Consider the following 25969-nt stretch of genomic DNA (forward strand, 5'->3'; position numbering starts at 1 on the left):
CAAGGGCACGTGCACGCCAGGTAGACAGCAGGAGTAAACCAAGTGTCCTATAGGTCATGACGGGCCGCAGAGTTTAGCAGGCTTTGAAGTCACCACGGGGCTCCGGGCTTTCCGGATCTAGGGTTTACATTCACGCAGTTGAAGTTCGTACCGGGAGGGCTGGTTCCCAGACCGACTCCAAACTCCAAGAGAGTTGCGGAACCACAGCAGCACGCGTCGCTAGGGCAACGGCCGGGCAGCCAACCAGCGTGTGCGGCGCGTGTGCCCAGAGCTAATGGGAGCAGAGCGCAGGAACCACCTGTCAACCGCCCTCGGCCTCCACTTTGCGAGGTGGGGCGGGATATGAGGGCGGGGCCAGCCCTAAATACTCCTAGAGCAACGACTCCGCCCCAAGCTCCCTACTGGAACCCTAGTTAGCTAGAGGCATCTACCACATTTTCTAGGCAAAAGTCAAAAAAAAGAAAGAGGAAAGAAAGGGAGGGAAAAGGGAAAAGAAAAGAAAAGAAAAGGAAAGGAAAGAAAAGAAAAGAAAGGTTTATTTATTGCTAGAAACCAAATATGAGTGAGTACATCCCATGTTCCTCTTTTTGGGTCTGGCTTACCTCACTCAGGATAGTGTTTTCTATTTCCTTCCATTTGCATGCAAAATTCAAGAAGTCATTGTTTTTTACTGCTGAGTAGTACTCTAATATGTATATATTCCATACTTTCTTCATCCATTCTTCCATTGAAGGGCATCTAGGTTGTTTCCAGGTTCTGGCTATTACAAACAATGCTGCTATGAACATAGTTGAGCATATACTTTTGTTGTATGATAGGGCATCTCTTGGGTATATTCCCAAGAGTGGTATTGCTGGGTCCTGGGGTAGGTTGATCCTGATCCAAATCAGGAGCAGAAGGAGAGAGAGCACGAGCAAGGAACTCAGGACTGCGAGGGGTGCACCCACACACTGAGACAATGGAGATGATCTATCGGGAACTCATCAAGGCCAACTGGACTAGATCTGAATAAGCATGGGATAAAACCGGACTCGCTGAACATAGCGGACAATGAGGACTGCTGAGAAGTCAAGAACAATGGCACTGGGTTTTGATCCTACTGCACGTACTGTCTATGTGGGAGCCTAGACAGTTTGGATGCTCACCTTACTAGACCTGGAAGGAGGTGGGAGGTCCTTGGACTTCCCACAGGGCAGGAAACCCTGACTGCTCTTGGGCTGATGAGGGAGGGGGAGTTGACTGGGGGAAGGGGAGGGAAATGGGAGGCGGTGGCGGGGAGGAGGCAGAAATCTTTAATAAATAAATAAATAAATAAATTTTAAAAAGAAATACAAAAAAAGATAGGTTTATAATTCCAACACTTTGGTGGGATGTTGAGGCAGGAGGATGAAGAGTTCAAGGTCATCTTGGGCTTCATACTGAGTTCTAGAAATTGGCATGTGAGGGAGTTAAGTGCATTCAAGAAACACTGTCAAACGCTTGGGACACTCAGATAATAGAAACTTCTGCAGCTTGGGTCAATATTCAAATTACTGCACAAAATACCCTTTGTCTTCTTGGCGAGGAATATTTGTTTCATAAGCCAAGACGTCGGTTTTTAGAGTGTTCTTAACCCTGCATCTACTGCAAATAGCTTCGAGCTACAAACTTTGGCCTCGAGCTTATCCTGAAGGTTTCACACCTCTCAGACCAAATAATAGACGCAGCTATTCACTTTCAATTCCTGCAGGGGTTAAGGATAAATTATGAGAACTGTCTAAGAAATTCTATTGACAGCTGAGCTGTAAGTAGCCATGGTTCCCTCCTTGCTAAATTTTTCTTTAAAATTCAAATACCAATCTTTTCTGAAATGGTGGGTATTTGACAATTTGATCTTACTGCTGTGCTGTTTCCATTAGATAAATAAAGCCTTAGAAATCTAGCAAAAGGCAGATAATGTAAGACTGGGTGAGGAGGTAGGGGTGTGTGTGTAGGTAGGGGTGTATGTGTATAGGTAGGGGTGTGTGTATGTGTGTGTGTAGGTAGGGGTGTGTGTGTGTGTGTGTGTAGGTAGGGGTGTGTGTGTGTGTGTAGGTAGGGGTGTGTGTGTGTGTGTGTGTAGGTAGGGGTGTGTGTGTGTAGGTAGGGGTGTGTGTAGGTAGGGGTGTGTGTGCATGTGTGTGTGCATGGGTAGGAGTGTGTGTATGTGTGTGTGTGTAGGTAGGTGTGTGTGTGTGTGTGTGTGTGAGAGAGAGAGAGAGAGAGAGAGAGAGAGAGAGAGAGAGAGAGAGAGAGAGAGAGAGAGAGAGAGAAGATTTAGCCTCTGGCTGTGCTCCATCCAGCTCTAACATTATGATAGATCTCAGATATTCAGCTTGCCTGGTCACATAGTATCAGACCTTTATACTGAAGAGCATTGTCTTTGTCCCACTGTCTATAGGTACTTAGCTTATCACCGCACACGAGTGTTTCCATTCCTGGAAGTCACATAGTCACCTGACCAGAGGTTCATAAGATCAAGAGAGGTTATTTTTAAAAACAGCTGATCGTAGTAACCGGCGTGCGGGTGACTAACGCATGCCTTTCCGATTCCCAACCGGGTTAATAGAAGATCTTGGCATTTTCCCAAGTTGAAATCATGAGCTGAGTGATGGTGAAGGGCGCTAACGCTTGAAAAGGCAGCTTTGACCTTTGCTCTGTTATTGAACTGAAGGAATCTGCAGGAACCATATCGGTAAGAGTTAGGCACATGCAAGTGAAAGCCGACTCCGAAGTGGCCTGTTTGCACAGAGACACCTCAGTGTCTTTATTTCCTAAGTTTTCTCACGTGTGTCTCTGCCCTAGAATGGCTTGTGCCTTCAGAAGCATGGGATATCCCTTGTCACGCAATCTCACATTATACTCCTTTTATCTATCCTTGTTGCTAGACGTATGTAGATATTTCCCTGCTTATAAGCCCTTTGAGAAAAGGAAAAAATTCATATGTGCAAATTCCAAAGTTCCAAAGCCTCTGGCCCTTCTTTCTGTCTCTGTTGCTTCACCCTCACTGAATGCAGCTGTCTTCAAACCAGCCGGACTTTCCATCTTTCCAATTCTTTGCATCCTTGCTACCAACTACTCCCAATAGGGAGCTCACAGGCATAGGTGTGAGCCCCTTCCCTGCCCTTCGTTCCTGCTGTAGGCTCCACCTCTCCTCTGATCAGGCAATGTAAAAATATAGCACATTTTACAAACCAAGATGCCTTAATTTCTTGTTTTCTGTTCAGTGACAGATGAACTACTCTGAAGGTCAAAGTCTTCTTTTTGACCTATTTTTATGCCATAAGTAGTTCAGGTTGTCAACCTTATCAGAAAAACAAGGGCATTGTGTCCATAGCTAACATCAAGAGAAGCCCAATTCTGTAAACACTTTCTCTGCTGCCCTCTTCACAAGAAAAAACTGGGATATTTTGATGTTTCAATGTTGAGCTATAACTAACACGAGTTTTATATGTGTTATACAATTTAGCGTTCAATACATGTGTACATTGAGAAATGGTGACCCCAACCAAATTAATTGCCATGTTCATAACCTTTCATTCGTCATTTTAGTGTGGGGTAGGGAAGGAACACTTACCTTCTAGCCTTTCAATGGATTCCAGGCAGAATGCTTAGCAACAATCACGTGCCACATGCTGGCTCCTCCTGGTTCACAGTCTTAGAGCCTTCTCGGGCTGTGTTTGACAGCCTCTCCGGATTCCTGGGGGGCCCCACCACTCAGCCACTGGTCTCTACCGCTCTGCTTCGTGCTTCTGTAACTCAAACGCTTTGCCTTCCACACAGGAAGTTGTAGAGTAAGCCCTGCGTCTGACCCATTTCACTTAGGAGATTGTCCACTGGGCTCATCTACGTTGTCACACACGACTTGATTTCCTACTTTTTATGACTGTGTGTGTGTGTATGTGTGTGTGTGGTTCTTTTGCAGCCATGTGCTATGATTTCTTTCCCATCATTTCTTATTTATTCGAGTTTTCCTTCTGTGTGTGGTAACTGGGAAGCTTACATAAAACCCCTGTGCACTTGCACTTTTCCCTGCCATCTTTTTACAGACTCCAGTTGCTTTGATTGCCCGCCATCCTTCCAGAGTTACTGTATTCAGAGATCTCCTCCAAATGTTTACCACGGAGTTTCCCCATATGCATGCTAGTACCTAACTCCCAGACATTTAAACTTGAATAATCACCTGGGTTCCTTGTAAGATATGTCTTACAAGTCATGGCCAGCACTGATGGCCCTCTCTGCTTTGTTTCTGATAATGTGTTTATCTCACTTATTTCTATTTTTTTTATTTTTATTCTTTTTTAATTAAAATTTCCACCTGCTCCCCGTTTCCCATTTCCCTCCCCTCCTCCCAAATATTGCCCCCTCCCTCACTTATTTCTTTTTAAGATTATTTAAATTTCATATGTGCTTCAGTCTTTTGTCTACACGTAAGTATGTGCATTGCATGAACAAAGAAGTCCTGAGAGGCTGTGGTTCTCAACCTTCCTAATGCTGTGACCTTTTATTACAGTTCCTCATGTTGTGGTGACCCCCCAACCATAAATTTACTTCATAGCTACTTCATAGCTGTAATTTTGCGAGTGTTATGAATTGTAATGTAAATATCTGATTACAAGATACCTGATCTGCAACCTCCAAAAGATTTGCAGCTTACGGGTTAAGAACCATTGGGTAAGAAGAAGGTGTTCTCTTCCCTGGAACTGGAATTACAGGCAGTTTCTAGCCAGCACATGAGTGCTGGGAACTGAACCCAGGCCCTCTGCAAGAGCAGCAGGCATTGTGGGCTGCTGAGCCATCTCTCCAGCCTGCCTCATTTATTCTTGAGGGACAGCTTCTCCGGGTTTACTCGGCTGGGTGACAGTTTTGTTTTTCCTTCAGAATTCTGAGCTCACCGTCTCCCCCACTCCAGTTCCTGTCGAAGGTCTGTGTTACATGACAAGAGATTTCTCTTAGCGCTTTGGAAATTCTCTGTCTTTTGATGATTTGGTTGCAGCATCTCTAGGCTGTTGAGGGGGACCATGCCGGCAGTGTTCTGAGAAGAGATGTGAGTGAAAACCAGCTCAGATTGACTTCATCAACCTGGATCAGCCTGCGGGGGAGTCTAATGCCAGGCGGCTCCTGGTCAGAATATTTCACACACAGTACAATCTGGGAAGAGGTTTCCAGGCAACGAGCATTCCAATTCCAGGTGCACAGTAGAGCTTAAGCTATGACTACATAGAAACTCCTTTACAACATACGCGTGACTGTGAGAGTGGATTCTACAGCTAAAAGGCCTAGTGTGGTCTCTGATCAAGATAGCGTAGAGGCCAGCAGGCTGTGAAGTACATGTGAACTCTCTCCTAAGGATGCGTAACGGTTTAGAGAGGCAAGAATCTGGGATAAGCATTCTTGGGGAGTTGGGTGAGGTTTGCCTGTTTAGCAAAGGGGAGGTGACATCTGCTGCCACAGATAGCAAAAAGGTCACCAGGTCATTAACAATACCCACTTCCAGCTTTCTGGCCAAGAAAACAGGTATTTTTTTTTTTTTTATTCTTTTTTAATTAAAATTTCCACCTTCTCCCCGTTTCCCATTTCCCTCCCCTCCTCCCAAATATTGCCCCCTCCTCCCAGCCCCCTCCCCCTTTCCCCACTCCTCTTCTCCTCCCCCCACACCATTCCCCCTCCCTCTCGATACTGAAGAGCAGTCCAAATTCTCTGCCCTGCGGGAAGACTAAGGTCTTCTATCTATGTCCAGGAAGGTGAGCGTCTAAACAGGCTATCTTCCCCATTGAGAAGAGGCCGTGTTTCTAACCTTTCCTTAGTGATCTGTGGGTGCAAGGATCTTTGCTCCCCCCAACAGGTAGCATTTGGGGGGGGGGGGCCAATCTTACTTGACCTTGAAGCATCACAAATCTAACTGCCAAGGTCACTGCCAAGATGCAGAGAATTGCCTACTTGTGTTTATTTAAAAATCTTTCTCTTTTCTCCTTTGTCACGCTCGTCCCTCACCTGCTCGTGTGGGTGCTGTTTTGTAGGTTTTTACACGGTTTCCTCATCGTTTTCATTCTTATATCGCCTCAAAAGGATTGATTTCAAATAGAATATTTTTCTTCTTGTTATTTATTTTTAGTTTTAATTTCTATAGATCATTAGTGCGAATGTGTGTTAGTGCGCACGATACACTGTGTGTGCAGAGGACAGAGGACATTTTTCAGAAGTCAGTTTTCTCTTTCCACCTCATCAGGCTCCCTAGATCTAAGTCAGGCCAGAGGGTTTGCAAGGTAGGCACGTTCCCCTACTGAGTCAGCTTTCTGGGCGTCAAGGGGAATGTCTCTGATTTATCGATTCTTTCTTCAGATTACTGAATCTGTTTCCATGACCCTCTAAAGAAAAATTTTAGGCTGTAAGTTTGAATCAAGGCTGTCTGGTCATTTGTTACTGTGTTGATTTTATCTAACCTCTTGTTTTGCTTGGGTGTTAACTGTTCCGACTTTGTGTTATCTGTGTTCTTTAGCCCTTCACCCAACTTCTCTAAACTCTGTTTTATTTTTTTAAGCAGGCAGTTAGTAGATCTCAGTTTCCTTGGGGTCATCCTCTGAACCTTATTTTTTTCTGATGGTATCCTGCTTGTCTAATTCTTTGTCATCCCTGTAGGTGTGAAAGTCTGTGCCTCTGGTGGAACGATCGCATCCCCAGCTGATTTCAGCTGGCAAAGACCTCATCCTGTTATATCTTCAGGCTGATAGAAAAGAGTCTAGAGCAGGTTTCAGTCAAGCAACTTGACTGCTGCTGTCTTCCGTTGTAAAATCTGCAGCTCGAGACTAAGGCATGCCAGGCACTGCATTAGAAAGCCTCCAGCATAGAGATTAACAGAGTTGGCACTGTGGAGAACCGAGTTCAAGATCCACAGTGGTATCTTCAGACACAGGTCTGTTATTCAGTACATAAGAAGATACAGGTCCTATGCGGTCTGCAGGGGATTTCTCTGTTTTACTAAGAGGGTCCCTGAGGCAGCCTCTGCTGTCACTTAGGCACAAGTGAAGAAGACTGGGAACCAAGCCAGAGGGCTGCTTCAGAGCCAATAGCTAGGGATAACATCAGCAGGCCTGCCCCTAAGAGTAAGATGGACTCATTTCCTAAAAGGTTCCTGGGTGGCCGTAACAATTGGTCTTGTAGCTCGGTTCACAGACTGAAGCAGAATGACAGACATGTGTCAGGGTCTTCCTTAAGATAAAGAGCAGTGGGACTTTCTCTTGGTAGACGGATGGACCTGTCTTCTGCCGGGTATCTAGATGCTACAGCATTCGAGATCTGTGTTACAGAGATACTTCAGAATCTGCTGTTGGATGATTGACATGCTTGCCCCAGGCCAAGATGATGGGCGTGCCTCCCCCTACAATCTCTGTGTGGCCAGGACTACGAGGACTGTTTTCAGGCTATGTGATTTGGGGGAGGGGCTCAAACTTGGTCCCAGATGACATTTGTGTTTACAGGTGGAACTGAGGACAGTATGTGTGCCACCAAGGCTAAAGTGGGAAAGTAATTTCTGGGTCTTCAGCTGGGGCCACAGTAAGTAATTCAGCCGCTGGGCAGAAGGAGTCTTCCATCTTACAATATCCCTCTTCAGTCCAGGGTTCTGCTGGTACCTCAAACCCCCCTCCCCGATCTTAAAGCTAACATGAAAGCACCATTATCCATAATGTCCACCAAAATTATAGGCATTGGGGATACAAGCAGGAGACATTCTTCTTGAGTCAGCTTGCTGGCACTGCTCCAAAAACTTCACATTTTAAAAAGTATAGGACTGAGTCCATTAGGTGTTAAAAGTAAAGTAATTGATCACCCTAGAATTATATGGTCCAAAGAGGCCAGGTCACACTGCCTTCCTTGCAGCAATTCGGTTTCTAGACTGTGACTAAAATGCACTTTGACGTGCATGCAGAAACAGGCAGTGCACATGGTTTTTGTCCCTGAAAACAAAGTAAGCATGCATCTGTGGGAGAATGAGTGAATGAATTGCTGTATAATAAAATACAAGTAGAACGATTGAACTGGGTTAATATGGCTCAGGACATATGAAATTAAAACATCACATAGGATATCATTTATTTTGTCTAATATGTATATTTGTGAACACATTTTTAAAAATTATATGGAAATACAGTATTAATTTTAAGTTAGTGACCTACAGGGGAAAATGAGAGGAATGAGACTGGGGGAGTTGGGCCTTACATTGTGTTTCTGATATCTTTGAGTATTGAAATGAACATATCTGTTATAGGGGAGGCTGTTTGTTGGTTTCCCCAGCTTGCTTAGACCCGAAATAACCACACAAAAACTGAAGTAATTAAATCACCGCTTAACACATTAGCTCTACCTTCTTATTGGCTGACTCTTACATATTAATGTAACCAATTTCTATTAATTTATGTCGCTACGAGGTCATGGCCTACCAGCAAAGTCTCAACACATCTGTCTTCAGTGGCAGCTCCATGGCATCTCTCTCTCTCTCTCTCTCCCTCTGTCTTCCTTCTCCCAGCACTCAGTCCAGTTTTCCCCACCGACCTAAGCTCTGCCCTATCAACAGGCCAAGGCAGTTTCTTTATTCACTAACCAATAAAAGTAACACATAGACAGAAGAACCTCCCACACCACATATCAAAGCAGCCAGGGTTTTTGGAGCAAATCAGTAGATGCATAGAAGATCTTTTCATTGTTCATTAGGTTTGGCATCTGATACAGCAAGGCATCAGAGACTCAGAGAAGCTTATGAGCACACAATCCCTGCATGGGTGTGGTGACGACCTGCTGGCCATTGTGAGGTGTCGCAAAGAATGACGCCATAGTGAGTCACTGGACTTTTCAAAATGTGCTCCCTCCCAGTTTGGCTGTTGGAAAAGGCATATCTGTGAAGAAGACGTGCGTCCAAAACCATACGCATGGCTTGCGGCTTTCCGTAAAATAGGGATGAGAAAACAGTGCTTACCGTACTAGGAGCTCTTCGTGACTTGTGGGAGGAAATGCATGAAAGACGAAAGCAGAGGAAGGATGGGCAGCCCTTTCAGCATTGTTCTTTTTTTTTCTTTGACTAATAAATATTTATTCATCTTTTTTTTTAAAATAAAGAAATGGCTTCTTCAGCCTTCCAATATGTATTTATACTAGGGGATTCCAGGGATGCTTCCAGGCTTTCATGGTTGAATGAGTCCGGGGTTCTCACAGTGAGCAGCTACTGGGTCCTCTGGTTCCTCAGAATTATGGCCTATCATTATAGCCCTTGAGCAATGTTGGACTATCCAGCCTCCAACTGTGTAAGCCGATCTGATGATTCTTGATTGACATCTGTATAGATGCATACGTACACACAGAACCATGCCCACACACCCCCAACACACTATTGGTTCTGTTCCTCCCCAGAAATCTGACAAACTTTCTCTGTTTTGTTTTGTTTCTTTTCTTCTCTCGTTTGAATACGATGTGCACGACTTCCTTGTTCTGTTTTATTTTGTTTGTTTTCGTTTTTTGGCATTTGTTCTAGTAAATGTTTTCTGAGATTCAATTTAAAAAAAAATAAACAATGAATAGAAATGACTTTAAGGGGAAGTGAGAGGACATGAAGGAGAAGAAAATTTACTTCCCATTTTATTCCTTTGCACATATTTTTAATTATTTTAATAATGTCATGTATTACTTTTTAATTGATTTTTATTGAGTGCTACATTTTTCTCTGCTTCCCTCCTGCCTCTTCCCTCTCCTTTAACCCTCCCCCAAGGTCCCCATGCTCCCAATTTACTCAGGAGATCGTGTCTTTTTCTACTTCCCATGTAGATTAGATTTATGTATGTCTCTCTGTGTCCTCATTGTTGTCTAAGTTCTTTGGGATTGTGGAAAACCACTTATGAGTGAGTACATGGGATAATTGTCTTTCTGTATCTGGGTTACCTCACTCAAAATAATGTTTTATAGCTCCATCCATTTTCCTGCAAAATTCAAGATGTGTAGTACTCCATTGTGTAAATGTATGATATTTTCCTTATCCATTCTTCAGTCAAGGGGCATTTAGGTTGCTTCCAGGTTCTGGCTATGACAAGCAATGCTGCTATGAACATGGTTGAGCACATATCCTTGTGGTATGATTGAGCATCCTTTGGATATATACCCAAAAGTGGTATTACTGGGTCTTGAGGAAGGTTGTTTCCTAATTTTCTGAGAAATCACCACACTGACATGCAAAGGGGCTGTACCAGCTTGCATTCCCACCAGCAATGTAAGAGTGTTCCCTTCTCCCCACAACCTCTCCACCATAAGTTGTCATCAGTGTTTTTGATCTTGGCCATTCTTACAGGTGTAAGATGGAATCTCAGAGTTGTTTTGATTTGCATTTCTCTGATGACTACGGATGTTGAACATTTCCTTAAGTGTCTTTCAGTCATTTTAGACTCCTCTGTTGAGCGTTCTCCATTTTTTTTTTTTTTTTTTTTTGAAGAACCCAGCAGCAGTCTGAGTGTAAATGTTCTGTTGTCAGGGTAAGAACCCTGGACACGAACCTGTATGTCAGTTTGCAGAATGATTTCCATACACCTGCTCTTTTCTGGTTTTGGAGGTGCCTTCATACCATAACTCAGGCTGGCCTTAAAGTTATAGCAGTCCTCCTACCCTAAATGCTGGAATTATAGACAGCCACCAGCAACCCCTGCTGAGCTCTACTGTGTATGCTGTACGTCTGCGCCCTGTGTATCTGTGAAATAACACGGGTGTTATTTCCATTTTCCCCTAAAGCTCGCAACCATCGTACTTCCTATGGCACACCAGCCATTTGAAGTTGAATGTTAACAGTGGGCCAGGGAAAAGGATTAAGACAGAGGAATTATGCTTTTTAGAAGAGTGAACCTTGGCAGTGGTAACAAATCAAACAGATGACATGGTCTGTGGTCACAAGGCCTTGTCAAGGATCCGGGCTACACCAACCTTAGTGCTGGCCTTTGCACATAGGCCAGAGAGACATTTAGTGCACCTGTGGGTGAGAACGAACAGCCTGGGGACTGATGCACCTTCTGTGCTAATAATTGTGCTTCCTCTGGTAAGAAATTTCCCCTAAAGAGAGATTCCTGTCTAGTGGGTGAGCCAAATATGTTACCCACCGCCTATGATGGGGGCGGGGCTGAAACCTCCTGAGAGCCACCATTAATAACTGTGAGAGATCACCTGTGCCAAGCACTGCTGGCCATAAGAGAGAAAAGACACAGTGACCTTGTCAAGAAGAGCAACCTTTAGAATCTCAGTAATGACATGTGCTTGCCTTCAGTGGCAGAATCTCACAGACTAGTGAAGGGAGAGAATCTCACAAGGCACAACCTGGCAGCCCAGCTTTCCAGTTAGGATCAAAACCCTAGGTTTTAGAAAACTGGGTAATTTAGTAGTTTTCCCGTGATTCAGCCTACCGAAGAATTGTAATTAACTCCCACACAACACTCTCTAGAGAGTAAACCCTCTGCCGCCGCATGGTGTCAAAACACTCTACCTAGGAGAAGGGTCTCCTAGTAACTTTTAGCACTAAGTTAGCCCTGGCTGCCGCTCAGTGTGATGGAAGAGGGGGAGTCAAGCTGCTTAGGTTCCGTATCCAGGCAATTGAAGTTTCTCTTTGTGAGCTGTGGTTCACAAGAGCCCAGCTGTCATCCCAGCTGCAAGGAGGATTGGTGAGAGACTCACCTAATACACCCTTTAGTCAACTACCTTGTAATGTAAGTAGTCTGTTTACCGGCAGCAGAACCTAACATAAAAGGAGTGAGTTTTAAAGAGATGAGGGTGTCGACCTATACATTGCATCATTTCCAGATGAGGTCACCCTCTCAGCCCTTCGTCACAGCCCTGCCTTCCAGCTGATGGAGTCTAGTTGGGAACTAGCAGATGAGACTGAGAGCCACACTGTGGAGTGACTTGACATATTGGGACAGGTGTCCCTGGTCTTTTGTAAGTTCTGACACAGGGCTTCTCCCGATGCATCTACTTGTCAACTATCAGTTACAAATGGTCTATCATTGTCTGGTTTTTCTAACTAACCAATTTTCAGCTTGCCAACCTGGAACACCTTGTCCAGGCACTTACAGATTCAAGCTCAAATGGCTTTAGCATTCTTTTTTCATTTAAGGATTTTATTTTTAAAAGGTTGAATTTGGAACTTGGGGTATAACTCAGTGGTAAGGTCCTCGCCACTCATAGGAATGCTGAGTTTCAACTGCACATCACAGTGTGCAGTTCAAGGCACAGGGCTAAGAAAGGGCAGAGAGATGGAACTGCCCACACATGTCCAGTCACAGAAATACAAAACCAGACAGGACAGATGAGCAGGGACAGAGCCTAGAAGAGACACTTTCAGAGTGGAAGCTGTAAACACAGAGGGCTTGTTCATGGATTAGGTAGACTTGTCTCTTGTGCCACAGTAAAAAACCAGAGGCTGGGAAACTAAAAAATGGCGGTGATTTTTGTCATAATTCAAAAGTCAAGGAAGATGCTATGGCTGTGGTGGAGACTCTCTGCCTTTCTTGAAGACAGCAGACACCATGTCCAGATGGTGCACGGATAGCAGTCTGGTCCCTTCTGGTTGCATAAGGATACCAATCCTATCAGTTTAGGGACAGTCTGGTGAACTCATTTAACCTCAATCATTAGTCATGTAGTACGTTCATCATTGTTGACTTCTAGAAAAACTTTGTTTGCTAGAAACATTTAAAGATGATAAATAAGGACCCAATAGCATCACAGTACATGTTGGGGGGTGGGGGGGGGATGTGAGCGTATATGCACATACTCCTTGGAAATTACTTTCTGTCCATTTCAAAGGTCACAGATCAGAAATTAAATAGCTCGCAGAATTCATCTAGAGAAACCAGGAGTGAGACAAATTAAGCTTGTTGACTTGGGTGCTCTGACGAGTTTGAAGTTAAAAGTTAATAGCAATGGCTTACATTGCTAAATTCTTAAAGCTCTTTGTTCTTTGTAGGTTAACTCTATCATGGAAGATTATCCTAAGTACAATGTTCACATCAACTTTTCTTCTTTTTGGTAAGTCTTAGAGGTGATGATCCTTAAACTGACTCACAGAGTGTATGGTAACAGAGGGCTCGGTGGGATGACTCGTGTTTGATATGTTGGAGGTCACCTGCACATTCTTCCAGCTCCTTTCCCCCTTCCATGTCCTGTGCTAAAAATAATATAAGCTTCTTAGAAAATTTATGATTAAAAATTTAAAATAATTTATCTAAAGTTAATTTAAAATAATTAAAAATTATTTTCTTGTAAGTATTATAGTTTATTTTTCTATTTTTATTTAAAACAGATTTTTGTATATACTATATTCCAATTATGGTTTCCCCTCCCCCAACTATTCTGGGACCCTTGCTACTTCCTCTCCCTGCAGAATCCATGCCCTTTCTCTAGAAGGAAACAGGCATGGAAAGAATGACAATAAAATAAGATTTTATATTTGTCAAAATAACAAACCAGAATAAGACAAAACAAACTGAAGAAAAGAGACAAAGAAAAACATGAGAACATATAGATTCAGAGACACACACGTGCATACCACAAAACCAGAGGTCATATTATATACATATGCAAAAGAACACAAAAATTGCATGGAAGCTGAGAATCCCTAATATGGGGCCAGTGAGTTGACTCAGGTGGTAAAGGTCCCTGCTGCCAAGCCTGATTATCTGTTTGGTCTCTGAACTCACAAAGTGGAAGGAAAAAACGGACTACATCCAGTTGTCTTCTGCAAACTCATATAGATAAACAATAGGTGACATAATGGTGGATGGATGATAGATAGATAGATAGATAGATAGATAGATAGATAGATAGATAGATAGAGCAAAAAGGAAAGAATCCCCAATATTTTTCCAAAAGAAACATCTAATATTTTACTTGTTCTAAATTTGAATGACTGAGCTTAGAGGTTATTTTTCAGTTTTTAAAAGCTTTAACCCACATGTTAGTTATACATGATAATATGTTTCATCATAGTATTTTAATACATGCATACAATGTTTTAGTTCTATGTAACATGAGGGCCTGCTTGTTTGAGTTTCTGTCCTGCCCAGTTCCCACAACTGGTAAGCCCCCAAAGAAATTACACAGAGGTCTATATTAATGATAAACTGATTGGACCATTATCTCAGGCTTCTTATTAACTCTTATAACTTACATTAACCCATTATTCTTATCTATGTTAGCCACATGTCTCAGTACCTTTTTCATCAGGTCTGGTCACATCTTCCTTCTGGGCAGGACTGCAGAGGAATGGGCTTCCTCCTTTCCAGAATTCTCCTGTTCTCATTGACCTGCCTCTACTTCCTGTCTGGTTGTCCTGCCTATACTTCCTGCCTGGCTACTGGCCAATCAGTGTTTATTTAAAACATAATTGACAGAATATAGACAATTCTCCCGCACCATGTCCCCCTCTTTAAAAAAAAAAAAAAGGAAAATATTCATAGTCCATCTTTTGGGAATGTGGGTGTAGTATTCCAGGATATTTCCTGCTGGTTGGAAGCACTGATAATCTTATGGGGACCTAAAGAAAATTTAGAATTATGATCAAGTTCCGACTGAAGTATCCTGTGAGTCTTGATCATCTCAGGCAGCAGTCTTGAATCTGTTCTAGATGTAGAACTCAGACATCCAGGCCATCTGTTCCTACTGGAGATTTCTCAGGTGGTCTTCCTTGATCAAACCTGATTTTTCTTAACTCAGAATGAATCCACAGCCTCTCATTTCCTGTGGAAACAAAACCAAAATATCCTTTCCAAAATAACATACCTTTTGACTTCAATTTTTAAGTCAAGGTATTTTCAAAATACCTATCTTGGATTAATTTAGCAACATCTATAAGCAAATATCTTTTAGCAGCTGTTGCTCCTTCCTCAGCATTCAAACAATTCAAAGAGAGCATAATAACATACAATATCCAGATTTTCTGTGTATTTTCCATCATTATGTGGCTTTACTTTAACCTCTGTTTCTTTTATTTTTACTTTTACTTTTTGAGACAGGTTCTCTGTATATCTTTGGCTGTCCTGGATCTCCCTCTGTAGACCAGGCTGTCTTTGAACTCACAGAGATCCACCTGCCTCTGCCTCCCAAGTGCTGGGATTAAAGGTGTGTGCCACCACACCTTGAATTTACAGAGGTCTGTCTGCCTCTGCCTCCCAAGCTTTGGGATTAAAGATGTGTACCACCACACTTCGAAGTCACAGAGGTCTGCTTGCCTCTGTCTACCAAGTGTTGGGATTAAAGGTGTGTCCTACCACACACAACTACTCTCTTTCTTTCTTTTATATTTTAAAGACTTTAACCTTGAGCCTGCATATATTTTTAACACACTGTAAAACATTTAGAGGTTTTCTTCATCTTTGAATCTCTCTTTACTGTATCTCTCTCTCTCTCTCTCTTTTTCTGACCACATGAGTCTTTAATTTCCTAAGCAATATGGGTAGGATTAGAGCTGTGGCTTTGATGGCTGAATCTACCCCATTTCTTAGCTTTCTGAGATTTCAGGCTCATGGCAGAAGTACTGGCCAGAGCCATGTTTATTGCCACAACTCTATGGCTTTTCAAGGTCCTTGCCAGCAAGCAAGCTGCAACAGTGTGTCCATAAACAACACTCAAATGCTCTCTCTGTAACTGAACCTCCTGCCTCAGAGAGTCAGAGTTTGCACTGGCAGGACAGTCCAGAAAGTCTCTATATTCTGTCAGTTATGTTTTAAATAAATGCTGATTGGCCAGTAGATAGGCAGAAAGTATAGGCAGGACAACCAGACAGGAAGTAGAGGTGGGTCAATGAGAACAGGAGAATTCTGGGATGGAGGAAGCCCATTCCTCCCCTGTCCTGTCCACACACCAAAGAAGGAAGATGTGACCTGCTCCACTGAAAAAGGTACTGAGCCATGTGGCTAACATATACTAGAATAATGGGCTAATATAAGTTATAAGAGCTAATACAAAGCCTGAGCTAATGGGTCAATCAGTTTATAACTTATATAGACCTCTGTGTGATTTTCTTTGGGGCTTACCAACTGTGGGAATGGGGCAGGACAGAAACCCCAACAAGCAGGCCATCATGTTACAGTTCTACTTATCTTAAATTTTAATTACTTTTGAGAATTTTGTAAATATATAATGAAATATGACCATATCTTTCTTCCATTTTCCCTCTCTAGCTCTCTCATGCCTCACCTCCAACTTGTTTTTTGAAAACCACTAAGTCCAGTCAGTGTTGACCATATGCAAATAGCTGTGGGCCCATCCTACTACCGAGTTATGGGAAACCCACCAGTCCTCCTTCCTCAAAACAAAATGATTTTCCCTCCTCTAGCAACCAGTAGCTCCTCAGGAAGGGGTGGAGCCTGTACCCCATCTAAGCCAGAGTTTGGTTGGCTTGATCTTGTGTAGGTCTTGTAAAGGTAGTCACAACTGCTATGGGTTCATGGCTGCAATAGTCATGCCATGTCTGGAAGCCAGTGTGTCACAGTGCTCCTCCCCATTCTCCACATCCTCCCCATCCTCCAGCTCTTACATTCTTTCTACCTTCTCTTCTTCGCCTTTCTCTGAGTCTTTGTGGCAGTGAGATTTATACAGATATTACATTTAGGGCTCAACACCAGTTCTCTTATCCTCAGTTCTTTGATCAGTTAACCATCTCTCCATTGATGGCTCTTAACTACACATCGAAACTTCTCTGACCATGAATGAGAGCAGCCCAGGTCTTTGGGTGTAAGCATAAAAACATTTAGGAGGCATTTGGATAGCATGACTATTTGGTAAGATAACAATAACACCTTCTACCTAGAGCCCACGATCTCCCCAGTCATGGGCTTTTGACCAAGATAGATGTATAAAGGGTATGAAGTTCCCTTCTGTGGAGCAGGCCTCCAGTCCAGTGAGAAAGTGGCTAGTTACTCCATAGCTGTCATGCCACTGTTGCTCCAGTAGCCATAGCTTGCCTGGCAGGTCAAAATTGCATGGTCTTAACGTTCTCCTCAAGGATATGCTTCCAATGACCTAACCACCTACGGAGTCACACCTCTTCAATCTTCTACCAACTCCTAGTACTACCAAGTTGAAGACCAAGCCTTTGACACATTAACCTTTGGGGTATACTTATATAATTATCACATAATCTTTTAAGATACACATTGAAGTCTTTATAAAGGCTATAAACTGCTCCTTTGTATTTCCAATTTTTAGCCTGCCAACTTACCAACACATGTGCTGGCTCAAATGTAAACACTTTGCCCACAAATCTCAGGAGAATTTAACTGGCCACTGTTGTTTTTGTTCTCTACTGAGTTGGAGTGATAATTCAGTACTATTGGGTAGAGTGTGTTGGGCAAGCCCTTCCTCTGTCAAAGTACTCATGTAATCAGACTCCTAAAGGAAACTCTTTGTATACCAAGCCAGTAGCTTCCTGTTCTCTCTCTCCTCTACAAGTCTGCATCCTACCTCTTAACTCAAATAGATGAAAAAAAATTGGAAATTTTCTTGTATGTTTACTTTCATTAATCCTGTTTGAAGAGCCATCCATGTTGTAGAGTGTATCACTTCTTTGTTCATTTCTGTGGCTCAACAATATTGCATTGGGGGCATATATACCACATTTTTAAATCCATTTGCCCGTTGACAGATATTTGGCCTACTTATACCTTTTGGGTCTTAGGGATAGTACAGCTATGAACATGTGCATGTGTGTTTGTTTAGACATTTATTTTAGATTCTTTTAAAGCAAACAGCTAGTAGTGGAGATACCAGGAAAGAAATGTTGATAATCTTTCATGCTGAGTACCTCACTGTCCAATTTTACCAGCAATGTGGGGGGTTCTGCCTTTCTCTATGCTATGTAAATCTCCCTTGCCATTTCCCTGTTTAATTAGAGTCATGTTGGTAGCTACAGAGTGGTCAATGTGGCATTGATATGCATTTTTGTAGATACTAATTTTCATGAGTTTATAGACAATGAGCAGGTGTTATCTGGAGACTTGTCTGTCTTTTGTTCGTTTCTTACTGTATTTTTCCATCTCAGATATTTGACTTTAAAATGCTTTCTTTCATTGTGTACAATGTTTCTTCATTTTTTTACATTATCTTTTGGTTCATAAATGTTTATAATTTTGATGACTTTTTAATCAAGAAATCCATTTCAAAATTCCAACAGTGAAGATTTGCTGTTTTCTTCTATGTGGTTTCTTTTAGCAATTACATTCATGTTGTTGGCCCATTTATGGTCAAGTGGTGCAGAGTACAATTCCAAATTCATTTTCTTGCACATGAGTATCTAGTTGGCTCAGCACCATTTGCTGAAGAGATAATTCTCCCATAGGGATATTCTTAATAGTCTTGGCATCCTGACAAAAGTTCAATTGACCATAGATGCATTTCTAAGTCTTTCCCATTGGCCCAGAAGCCTATTGTGCCAGTGGCAAGGATTGTTTCAAATCTGTAAATAGATTTGGGAAATATTGCCAATTTAATAACAATAAATGGTTGAATGACTGAACATAGATTTATGGATTGTCTTTCTATTCACATAGTTCTTTCATAGCTTTTAGCATTGTGTGTATTGTTGTTGTTGTTACTGTTGTTGTTGTTGCTTTCCAGTTCTGGGGCCAAACCCAGAGCCGTACATATGTTAAGCAAGCATCTCCCACTAAGATACATCTCTGAACCCACGGAGTCAAGAAGAGGTCTTTCTATCACCTGGAGCTGCAGATGGTTGTAATCTGCCAGGTGCATGCTGGGAGTCAAACCTGGATTCTCTGGAAAAGCAACAAGAGCTCTTGACTCCTGAATCCTCTCTCTAGGCCTTGACTTAGAATTCTTGATCCTCCTGCCTCAGTCTCCAACGTGTTAGGATTGCTTGCAGGGACCACCACTTTTGACTTGGAGAGTCTAACCATTTACATTTAAATTAATCACTGACAAGAAAAGAGTTTCTTCAGCCATTTTCCTGTTTTTTTTTTTTCTACGTCTTATATCTTTTGGTTGTTTCTAACTTCTTCTGTTGTGACCACCTTTTGTGTTGAATTGGTTGTAATGTACTTTTTGGAGGCTCTTCTCACACAAGTTAAATATTTTCTTAGTGGTTACCATGGTAATTACAGTAGTCAGAACTAATAACAAATGATTTGATAGCAAATGAGCTTATAAATCATGCAAATACTCAGGTACCCATTGACATGGATTTATCATTGTTTCATTTGTTTATCTTTTAAATCATTTAAGAAATTAAACCCGAGTTGCCATCTATTATAGTTTGAATACAAAATGTTTCTCACAGGCTCATGTTTGAATACTTAGTCTCCAGCAGGTAGGGCTGTTATTAAACCTTTGAGAAATGGAGTTAGCAGATAGAGAGTTCAGGGGGTAGGCTTGAGGCTTATCACTTGGTCCTGCTTTGGGTGCAATGTTTCTTCTCGCTGATCTACCATGATGGGAGTAAGCATGCCACAAGCTCCTAGCATCATGTGTGGTGTCCCTGTAGTGATCACACCTTCCTCACTGTGGTAGACCATTAGCATCTAAAACTGAGCCAAAATAAATGTCTCCTCCTGTAAGTTACTTCTATTGGATACTCTGTCTCAGTGGTGAGAAAAGGAACTAACACACTGACCCATGTTATTATAATGCTGGCTGTTTATTAACTGTTAGCCAGTAATATTATACAGCGGTTAGCTGTTATTATAATGCTAGCTTTTATTAGCTGTTAGTCAGTTCAGTAGCATCTTCGTATAGCACTGAGATGTCCCATGGGACGTCCTTTCACTTAACCCAAAAGACAGCAACAGCTCCCCAGGGTTTGTTTGAGCACCCCCCCAACCTCCCCTCTCCCTCTTTATTTGCCAAGAATTCTAGTTTTGCTGAATACAAATGTCTCCAGCACCATAAATACACTGATTGTCCTGTGGGAACTTTAAACACATCATCCCACTGATTTGTGGCATCTATAGTTTCTGATGAGAAATCAAATGATAATCCCGCCAAGAATTCTATCCACGACAAAGCATTCCTTTCTTGCTGTTTCCAAGTTCTCTGTGCCTTTGTCTTTGGACAGTTTGATTGTGTGCTTTGTTGTGGGGAATCTTAACGTTTGTTCTCCTTGGCATCTGTTGGGTTTCTTGGATGAACAGATTTGTTTTCATCTCTTCGAAAACTTTTTAGCGTCGGTCCGTTGGGTATTCTTTCTCTCTCTTTTTGCCTCTTCCTCTGTCTGGAAGGAATGTGTAATTGGCACAGTGTGCGTTCCAGTAAAGTCCCTCAGGCCTCCCTGACTCTGCTCACCTTCTTTTATCTTTCCAATCAAGCTGCAGGATTCCTTAAAGTAAACGGATGTTGTTTTGCATCTCAGATCTAGTGGCTACCAGTCTCAGTCTCAGATTTCAGAACAGTTGCTTTTCTCTCTCTCTCTCTCTCTCTCTCTCTCTGCTATGATAATTTTTGTGAGGGCACCCAAGAATCTGTTCCCGTCTCCTTGTCCTTCTCAACCTTGTGTGTGTATGTACGCACGTGTGCACGTGTGTGTGTTTGACGTATACATATATGTGCATGTGTGTGCAGTTGCACATGCCCCTGTGTGACTGTGCAAAGGCCAGAAGTCAATGTCGGGTGTTTTCCTCTATTTTGATCCACCTTAATTTTTGAGACAAGATCTCTCACTGAACTTAGAATTCCAAATGCTCAGCAGTCTCCAACAGCAGCACCTCTACAGGGTAGGGATTATGAGTCTGCATTGGCACATCAGCTGCCAGAGATCCAAACCCGGGTCCTCATGCTTGTGCAGCATGCACTCTGTCCACAGAGCCATCATCCCAGCTTCCTCTTTCTCTGCAGTGCTGTGGTCACCCACGTAAGGCCAGCACTCTCCTGCTGATGCTGAGCCGCATCCCTAGCCTTTATACTCCGAATTTCTAAGACCACTCTCTCCTTCCCGCCCACAGAAATGTTTATTAATACATGTAAGGTGTTTTATAAGTGTTTCTAGATAAGTTTTTTAATTAAGAGTTTGCCTTTTCTTTGAAGGACTTCAAAATCATCCACGGTTTAAAGAAAAAAAGGTTTCTCAAAAACCCAGACAAATATCTAGCATAATAGAAGAATATGGCACCCGGCTCTATCATTACCAGGTGATGTTTCATTAAGTTCTTGTTGCATGTCACTCATTTAAAACTGAGTAGGCTGCAAGGTGAGTTCAACTTGCGTTATGTTTTCTTGGTTTTGGGAGAACAGCCAATAGCAATCTTAAAGCAAGTGGGGGTTCTTCTAAGTGGTTTTATGGCTAAGAAATCTCCCCAATTCTCCATATCTTTTGACCCCTACAAACTCCCTAGCTGAAGCTCCAGGGAAGAGGGAAGACAAATGATACCAAATGACTAACCTTCCCCCAACCCCAGCCAGGTCAGTGCTTTCCTTTCCCTAGAAGCTCCTGAGATCTCAATGAGATCTTCCTACCCACTATCTACTCCATTACCATCTCCTAACTTTCTTGACTCCTCCAGTTTGCTTCCTTCCTCCTTCCCTCCCTCCCTTCCTCTCTCCCTCCCTCTTTCTCCCATCTCCTCCCCCCATCTTTCTTCTTCCTCCTTGTTGTTTATTTTTTTTCTTTTCTGGAAATATGATTTCTCTATATATGTAGGCTTGGCTGTTCTGGAACTCTGTCTGTAAACCAGGCTGTCCTTGAACTCAAAGACCCACCTGCCTCTGCCTCCTGGGATTAAAGCTGTGCACCATCACCACCCCCCGCTGCCTAGTTTGCTTTCTATTGCTGTGATTAACACCATGACCAAAAACAACAAGGAGAAGAAAGGATTTATTTGGCCTGCACTTCCACATCACAGTTCATCATTGAGGGAATCAGGGCAGGAACTCAGGACAGAAACCTGGCTGTAGAAACTGAGGCAGAGGTCATGGAGGAACGCTGCTTATTGGCTTGCTCGGTTTGGTTTCTTAAACAGCCTAGAACCTCCTGCCCAGGGTAGGCACCATCCACAGTGGGCTGGACTTGTCCACATCAATCATTAATCGAGAAAATACCCACTGCTTGCCTATAGGAGAATTTTACTGAGCTATTTTCTCATTGGAGGTTTCCCTTTCCCATCTTGTTTTAAGTTACCAAAAACCTAACCAGAACACCAACTTTGGTCCTGGACAAAAGGTCAGCCACATGAAACCCCACAGACAGACATTTCCTGAGACAGCCTCTACAGCTGGAGGTCTTTACGTTTTTGGTCCTGGAACCAGGAGCTGGCCCAGACCCTAAGCTATCCTCAGGAAAACAGATGTGCAGTGGTACTTCACCTCCAGAAACAGCAAACAAGGCTGCCATCCTGGAGTTCACATTCAAGGTCCCTTTCTATCGGATGCGTGAGTGTGAGTAAGGCCACCTTCCCAAACATGGTCATGAAGGAATACACGGCAGTCCAAAGAAGACACACATGAAATGTGCTCTTATGCCCCATGGTTTTTTCAAGGGTCCGAGTGTGATTTCAGAAGAAAGACAACTGAGCGAAGAGGGCAAGGTTCAGAATTGTTTTTCTCCTTTATTTCAGGTTAGACTTCGACTCCCTAAGGAGCAACTAGAACTATTAAAGTGAGTGGGGCTTTGTTTGGGCCAGTCTCTGCTGGGACTCCAAACACTGAAACACTGGGGTTTGTTTTTTAGAAATGTATAGAACTGAAATAATTTTCCTGTATTAGACTTTATATGTCATGCCAGTCAAGGGCACTTTTCCTAGCCGTTGTTGCTTACTCACCATAAAAAGCCAAACTTGTCTAAAATACTATTTTCAGCTGAGCCTGGCATGATCCTCTAAGTCCAGTACTCAGAAGGCTGAAGCAGCAAGATCCTGATTTTGAAGCCACAGCTGGCAAGGCTGTCTCAAATAAAAGTGAATCAATGAATAGGGAAATGAATATAAATAGTAGACATTGTGTGATCTCCAGGCTACAGCTTCAAAAAACACTTCTATCTACTACACATGGAGTGCAGGGCAGCCCAACTTGACAGGGGTGGCATCGAGGTTTAGCATTCACCTGTATGAAGTCTGAGGACAAGGGGGATTGCTTGCCTCCTGCCTGTTCAGTGTAGAAAAAGTCACTCAAGGATGCCCTCTGACTCTGGTCTTCTGAGCTTCCACCTTGCTTTTCATACACACTGAAATGTCATGAGCAGACAGAGGCACATCCCAGCCTTCCCCTCTTTGCAGAATCCTTCTTTCTCCCCTTACGTTGACTCCTCTGCCCGTTGTTGGCCCTGAAGCTGTTGGCGGGAGCTTCACTGTTTTCCTCTTTCACCTTGTGGTTCTTCTGCATCTAGGAAGGAAAGTCAGACTTTGGAGAACAATTTTCGTGAAATCCTGCTTTTAACTGAACAAATAGATGTTCTGAAGGCATTACTTAGAGACATGAAGGACGGCATACACAATCACAGCTGGCCTGCCCACCAAGAGGCTGTGCAGAACCAGGGCACCACTGAGGTTCTTGATGATGTAAGGCTGTCTGGGGCATGGATGGGGGGGTGAGACATTTAGCCCCCAGGTGCTCATGCCACATCCTCTACCAACTGGGTATCAACTGACATTATCTATGTCCTCTGGGATCCCCTGATTGGCTTCCTTTCACTAGTGATGTCCCCAGGACTCTACTTCCCCACCAATGCTGTGTTACAGAGGGGACATTGCATTGTGATACCACTTACCCCTTATAAAATAATCACCCAGTGGTTCAGAAATGGCAATCTGTGAATGTCTATAGCAAATACTCGTCAGCAAGACGTTTCCATTCTGTCCTGAGAACTGTGCCTCTGGGAAGCTCTACACTTAGGCCAGAAGCTTCTCTGCATTTTGCTCTCCCACTGCCTGGACTGCTACCAATCTCACCTCCCCACATCTAGGTTTGCAATGTGTAGAAATCTAACTCTGGCCTTCCATGGCTTCCAGGCTCTAGCTTGTCCTTGTAATTGTGGCGCACTGTTCGAGTTAGTCAATGATAAATCAAACTGTTGTACCCGCAACCATCTGGCCTGTTGATTCTCAGATAGCTATGGAATATTCCAGTCTTTATTGCTAAGTATAGGACATTAGTAAAGGTCCCAGCAGGCAGCGTACCTGACCACAGTTCCATCTCATCCCATGGGAAGATACCATGGTGCAGGGGAGGGCTTAACAGGGAGCCCCAGGGACGCCTTCCTGTGGGACCAGGGTTCCCAGCATACTTTAGCTTTAGTTCTTTGAGTTGTCTGAGAAGGGTCACTCCCACAGGGCTGTGGGTGAGACGTCTGAGGGCACCAGTGCCTATCTCTGAGAGTAGCTGGGAACTCCTAGGACTCTTCAGATGAAGGAGTTTGGGTCCAAGCTCATGAAACAAAGGTTAACTATGCAAGCAGTTGGTAGAGAATAATAACGGAAAACTGCTTCTCCAATCTTCACAGGAAGTGTCAAACTTGGTACATTATGTGCTTAAAAAGTTCAGAGGGGACCAAATACAGATGGCTGATTATGCCCTGAAGTCAGCTGGTGAGTACAGGGGAAATAATGAAAGATGATTTTTTTTTTTAAAAAAAGGAATGCTTTAAGACCATTTAAAATTCTTTATTAGAAAATGACACATATCCCTATGACTTTGAGAAGGGGTGAAATTAACAATTTAGATGCTAAGGAAAATATTAGAAATGGTTGTTTTGATTGTTTCCGGGATTCCATCAGCATGTATCTAGAAGGACCCCAGAGAAAACGGAGATGCCACAAGGAAGTCAAGCAGGAAAGGGAATATTTAAGCTCAGCAGATGGGCAACACTGTGTATTATATGAACCAAAATGAGATACCTTACAGGGATGCTAGATGCCTTATTGCAGACTAAAGGCCGCTGTTTAAAGATGGCTTACTAAGTAAGGTGCTCAACATCTTTCCAATGAAATTAACTCTAAAAGATTACTTAGACTGTGAATTGTAATCTCTACAGTCTGTGGGCAGTGCAGAGGGGAGGAGGGAAAGGCAGGGTGTGAACTGTAATCTCTGCAGTCTGTGGGCAGTGCAGAGAGGAGGAGAGAAGAGCAGGGTGTGAACTGTAATCTCTGTAGTCTGTGCGCAGTACAGAGGGGAGGAGGGAAGGGCAGGACTTGAACTATAATCTCTCCAGTCTATGGGCAGTGCAGAGGGGAGGAGGGAAGCGCAGTGTGAAAGACAATGCTGATGAGTGAACTCATCTCTTCTAAGGTACAGACCATCAAATGTCAGTAATGAGAAGTGGATAATGATGTGTTGAGTAGAAACACCACACACTTAAAACCCTCCTGAAAAGAAAACTCTGTCTAGAGCTATAGCTCAGCCATGCAGTACTTGCCTGGTGGACACTAGGCCCATGAGCACGGTGACAATTGTACTGTGGATTCATAAGCAAACACAGAAAACTCTAAGCTCAAATGGTCCACTTGCCCTATTTATCATTTCATAATATTTGTTTGTTTTTTATTTGAGACATTTCTCACTATGTAGCTCTGTCCAGGAACTCACTATGCCTGCAGACCAGGCTGGTCTTGAACTCAGGGAAATCAGCCTGCCTCTGCCTCCCAAGTGCTGGGGTTAAAGGTGTGCACCACCATGCATGCCCCAGCTTCATTTTGTAACATCTTACAACAAACTGAATCCAGGGATACACAAGAATGATAATAAATTTGTGTGAATAAATACGACCTCTTCTGAGACTAAAAGCCTTATCCTTTGAAATTATATTTGCACCATTTGCTACCTCAATAGATTTAACAATCTGGTTCATTGTGGTGCTTAGGTAAATTAAAATCATTTAATGACATTCAGTTCACTCATAATTAAAAATTATGAACAAACTAGAGAGATTTTCTTCAACCTGACAAAGAATGTCTGCATAATTCCTATTTCAACACAGTGATTTATGGGAGACTGAATG

At 42.9% G+C, this 25969-nt stretch overlaps 1 protein-coding gene across 1 annotated transcript in view; it reads left to right on the top strand.

Moving 5' to 3' along the window:
• Positions 1-25969, top strand: part of Sun3 (Sad1 and UNC84 domain containing 3) — a 35892-nt gene that overhangs the window by 329 nt on the left and 9594 nt on the right. Inside the window, exons 2-7 of the mRNA XM_057772854.1 lie at positions 224-330; positions 13004-13065; positions 21070-21173; positions 22596-22636; positions 23363-23534; positions 24476-24560. Coding sequence (XP_057628837.1) covers positions 224-330; positions 13004-13065; positions 21070-21173; positions 22596-22636; positions 23363-23534; positions 24476-24560 — 571 coding nt within the window. The remainder of the gene's footprint in view (positions 1-223; positions 331-13003; positions 13066-21069; positions 21174-22595; positions 22637-23362; positions 23535-24475; positions 24561-25969) is intronic.

Source organism: Chionomys nivalis, chromosome 6, assembly GCF_950005125.1.
Source record: "Chionomys nivalis chromosome 6, mChiNiv1.1, whole genome shotgun sequence".
Classification (NCBI taxonomy): Eukaryota; Metazoa; Chordata; class Mammalia; order Rodentia; family Cricetidae; genus Chionomys; species Chionomys nivalis.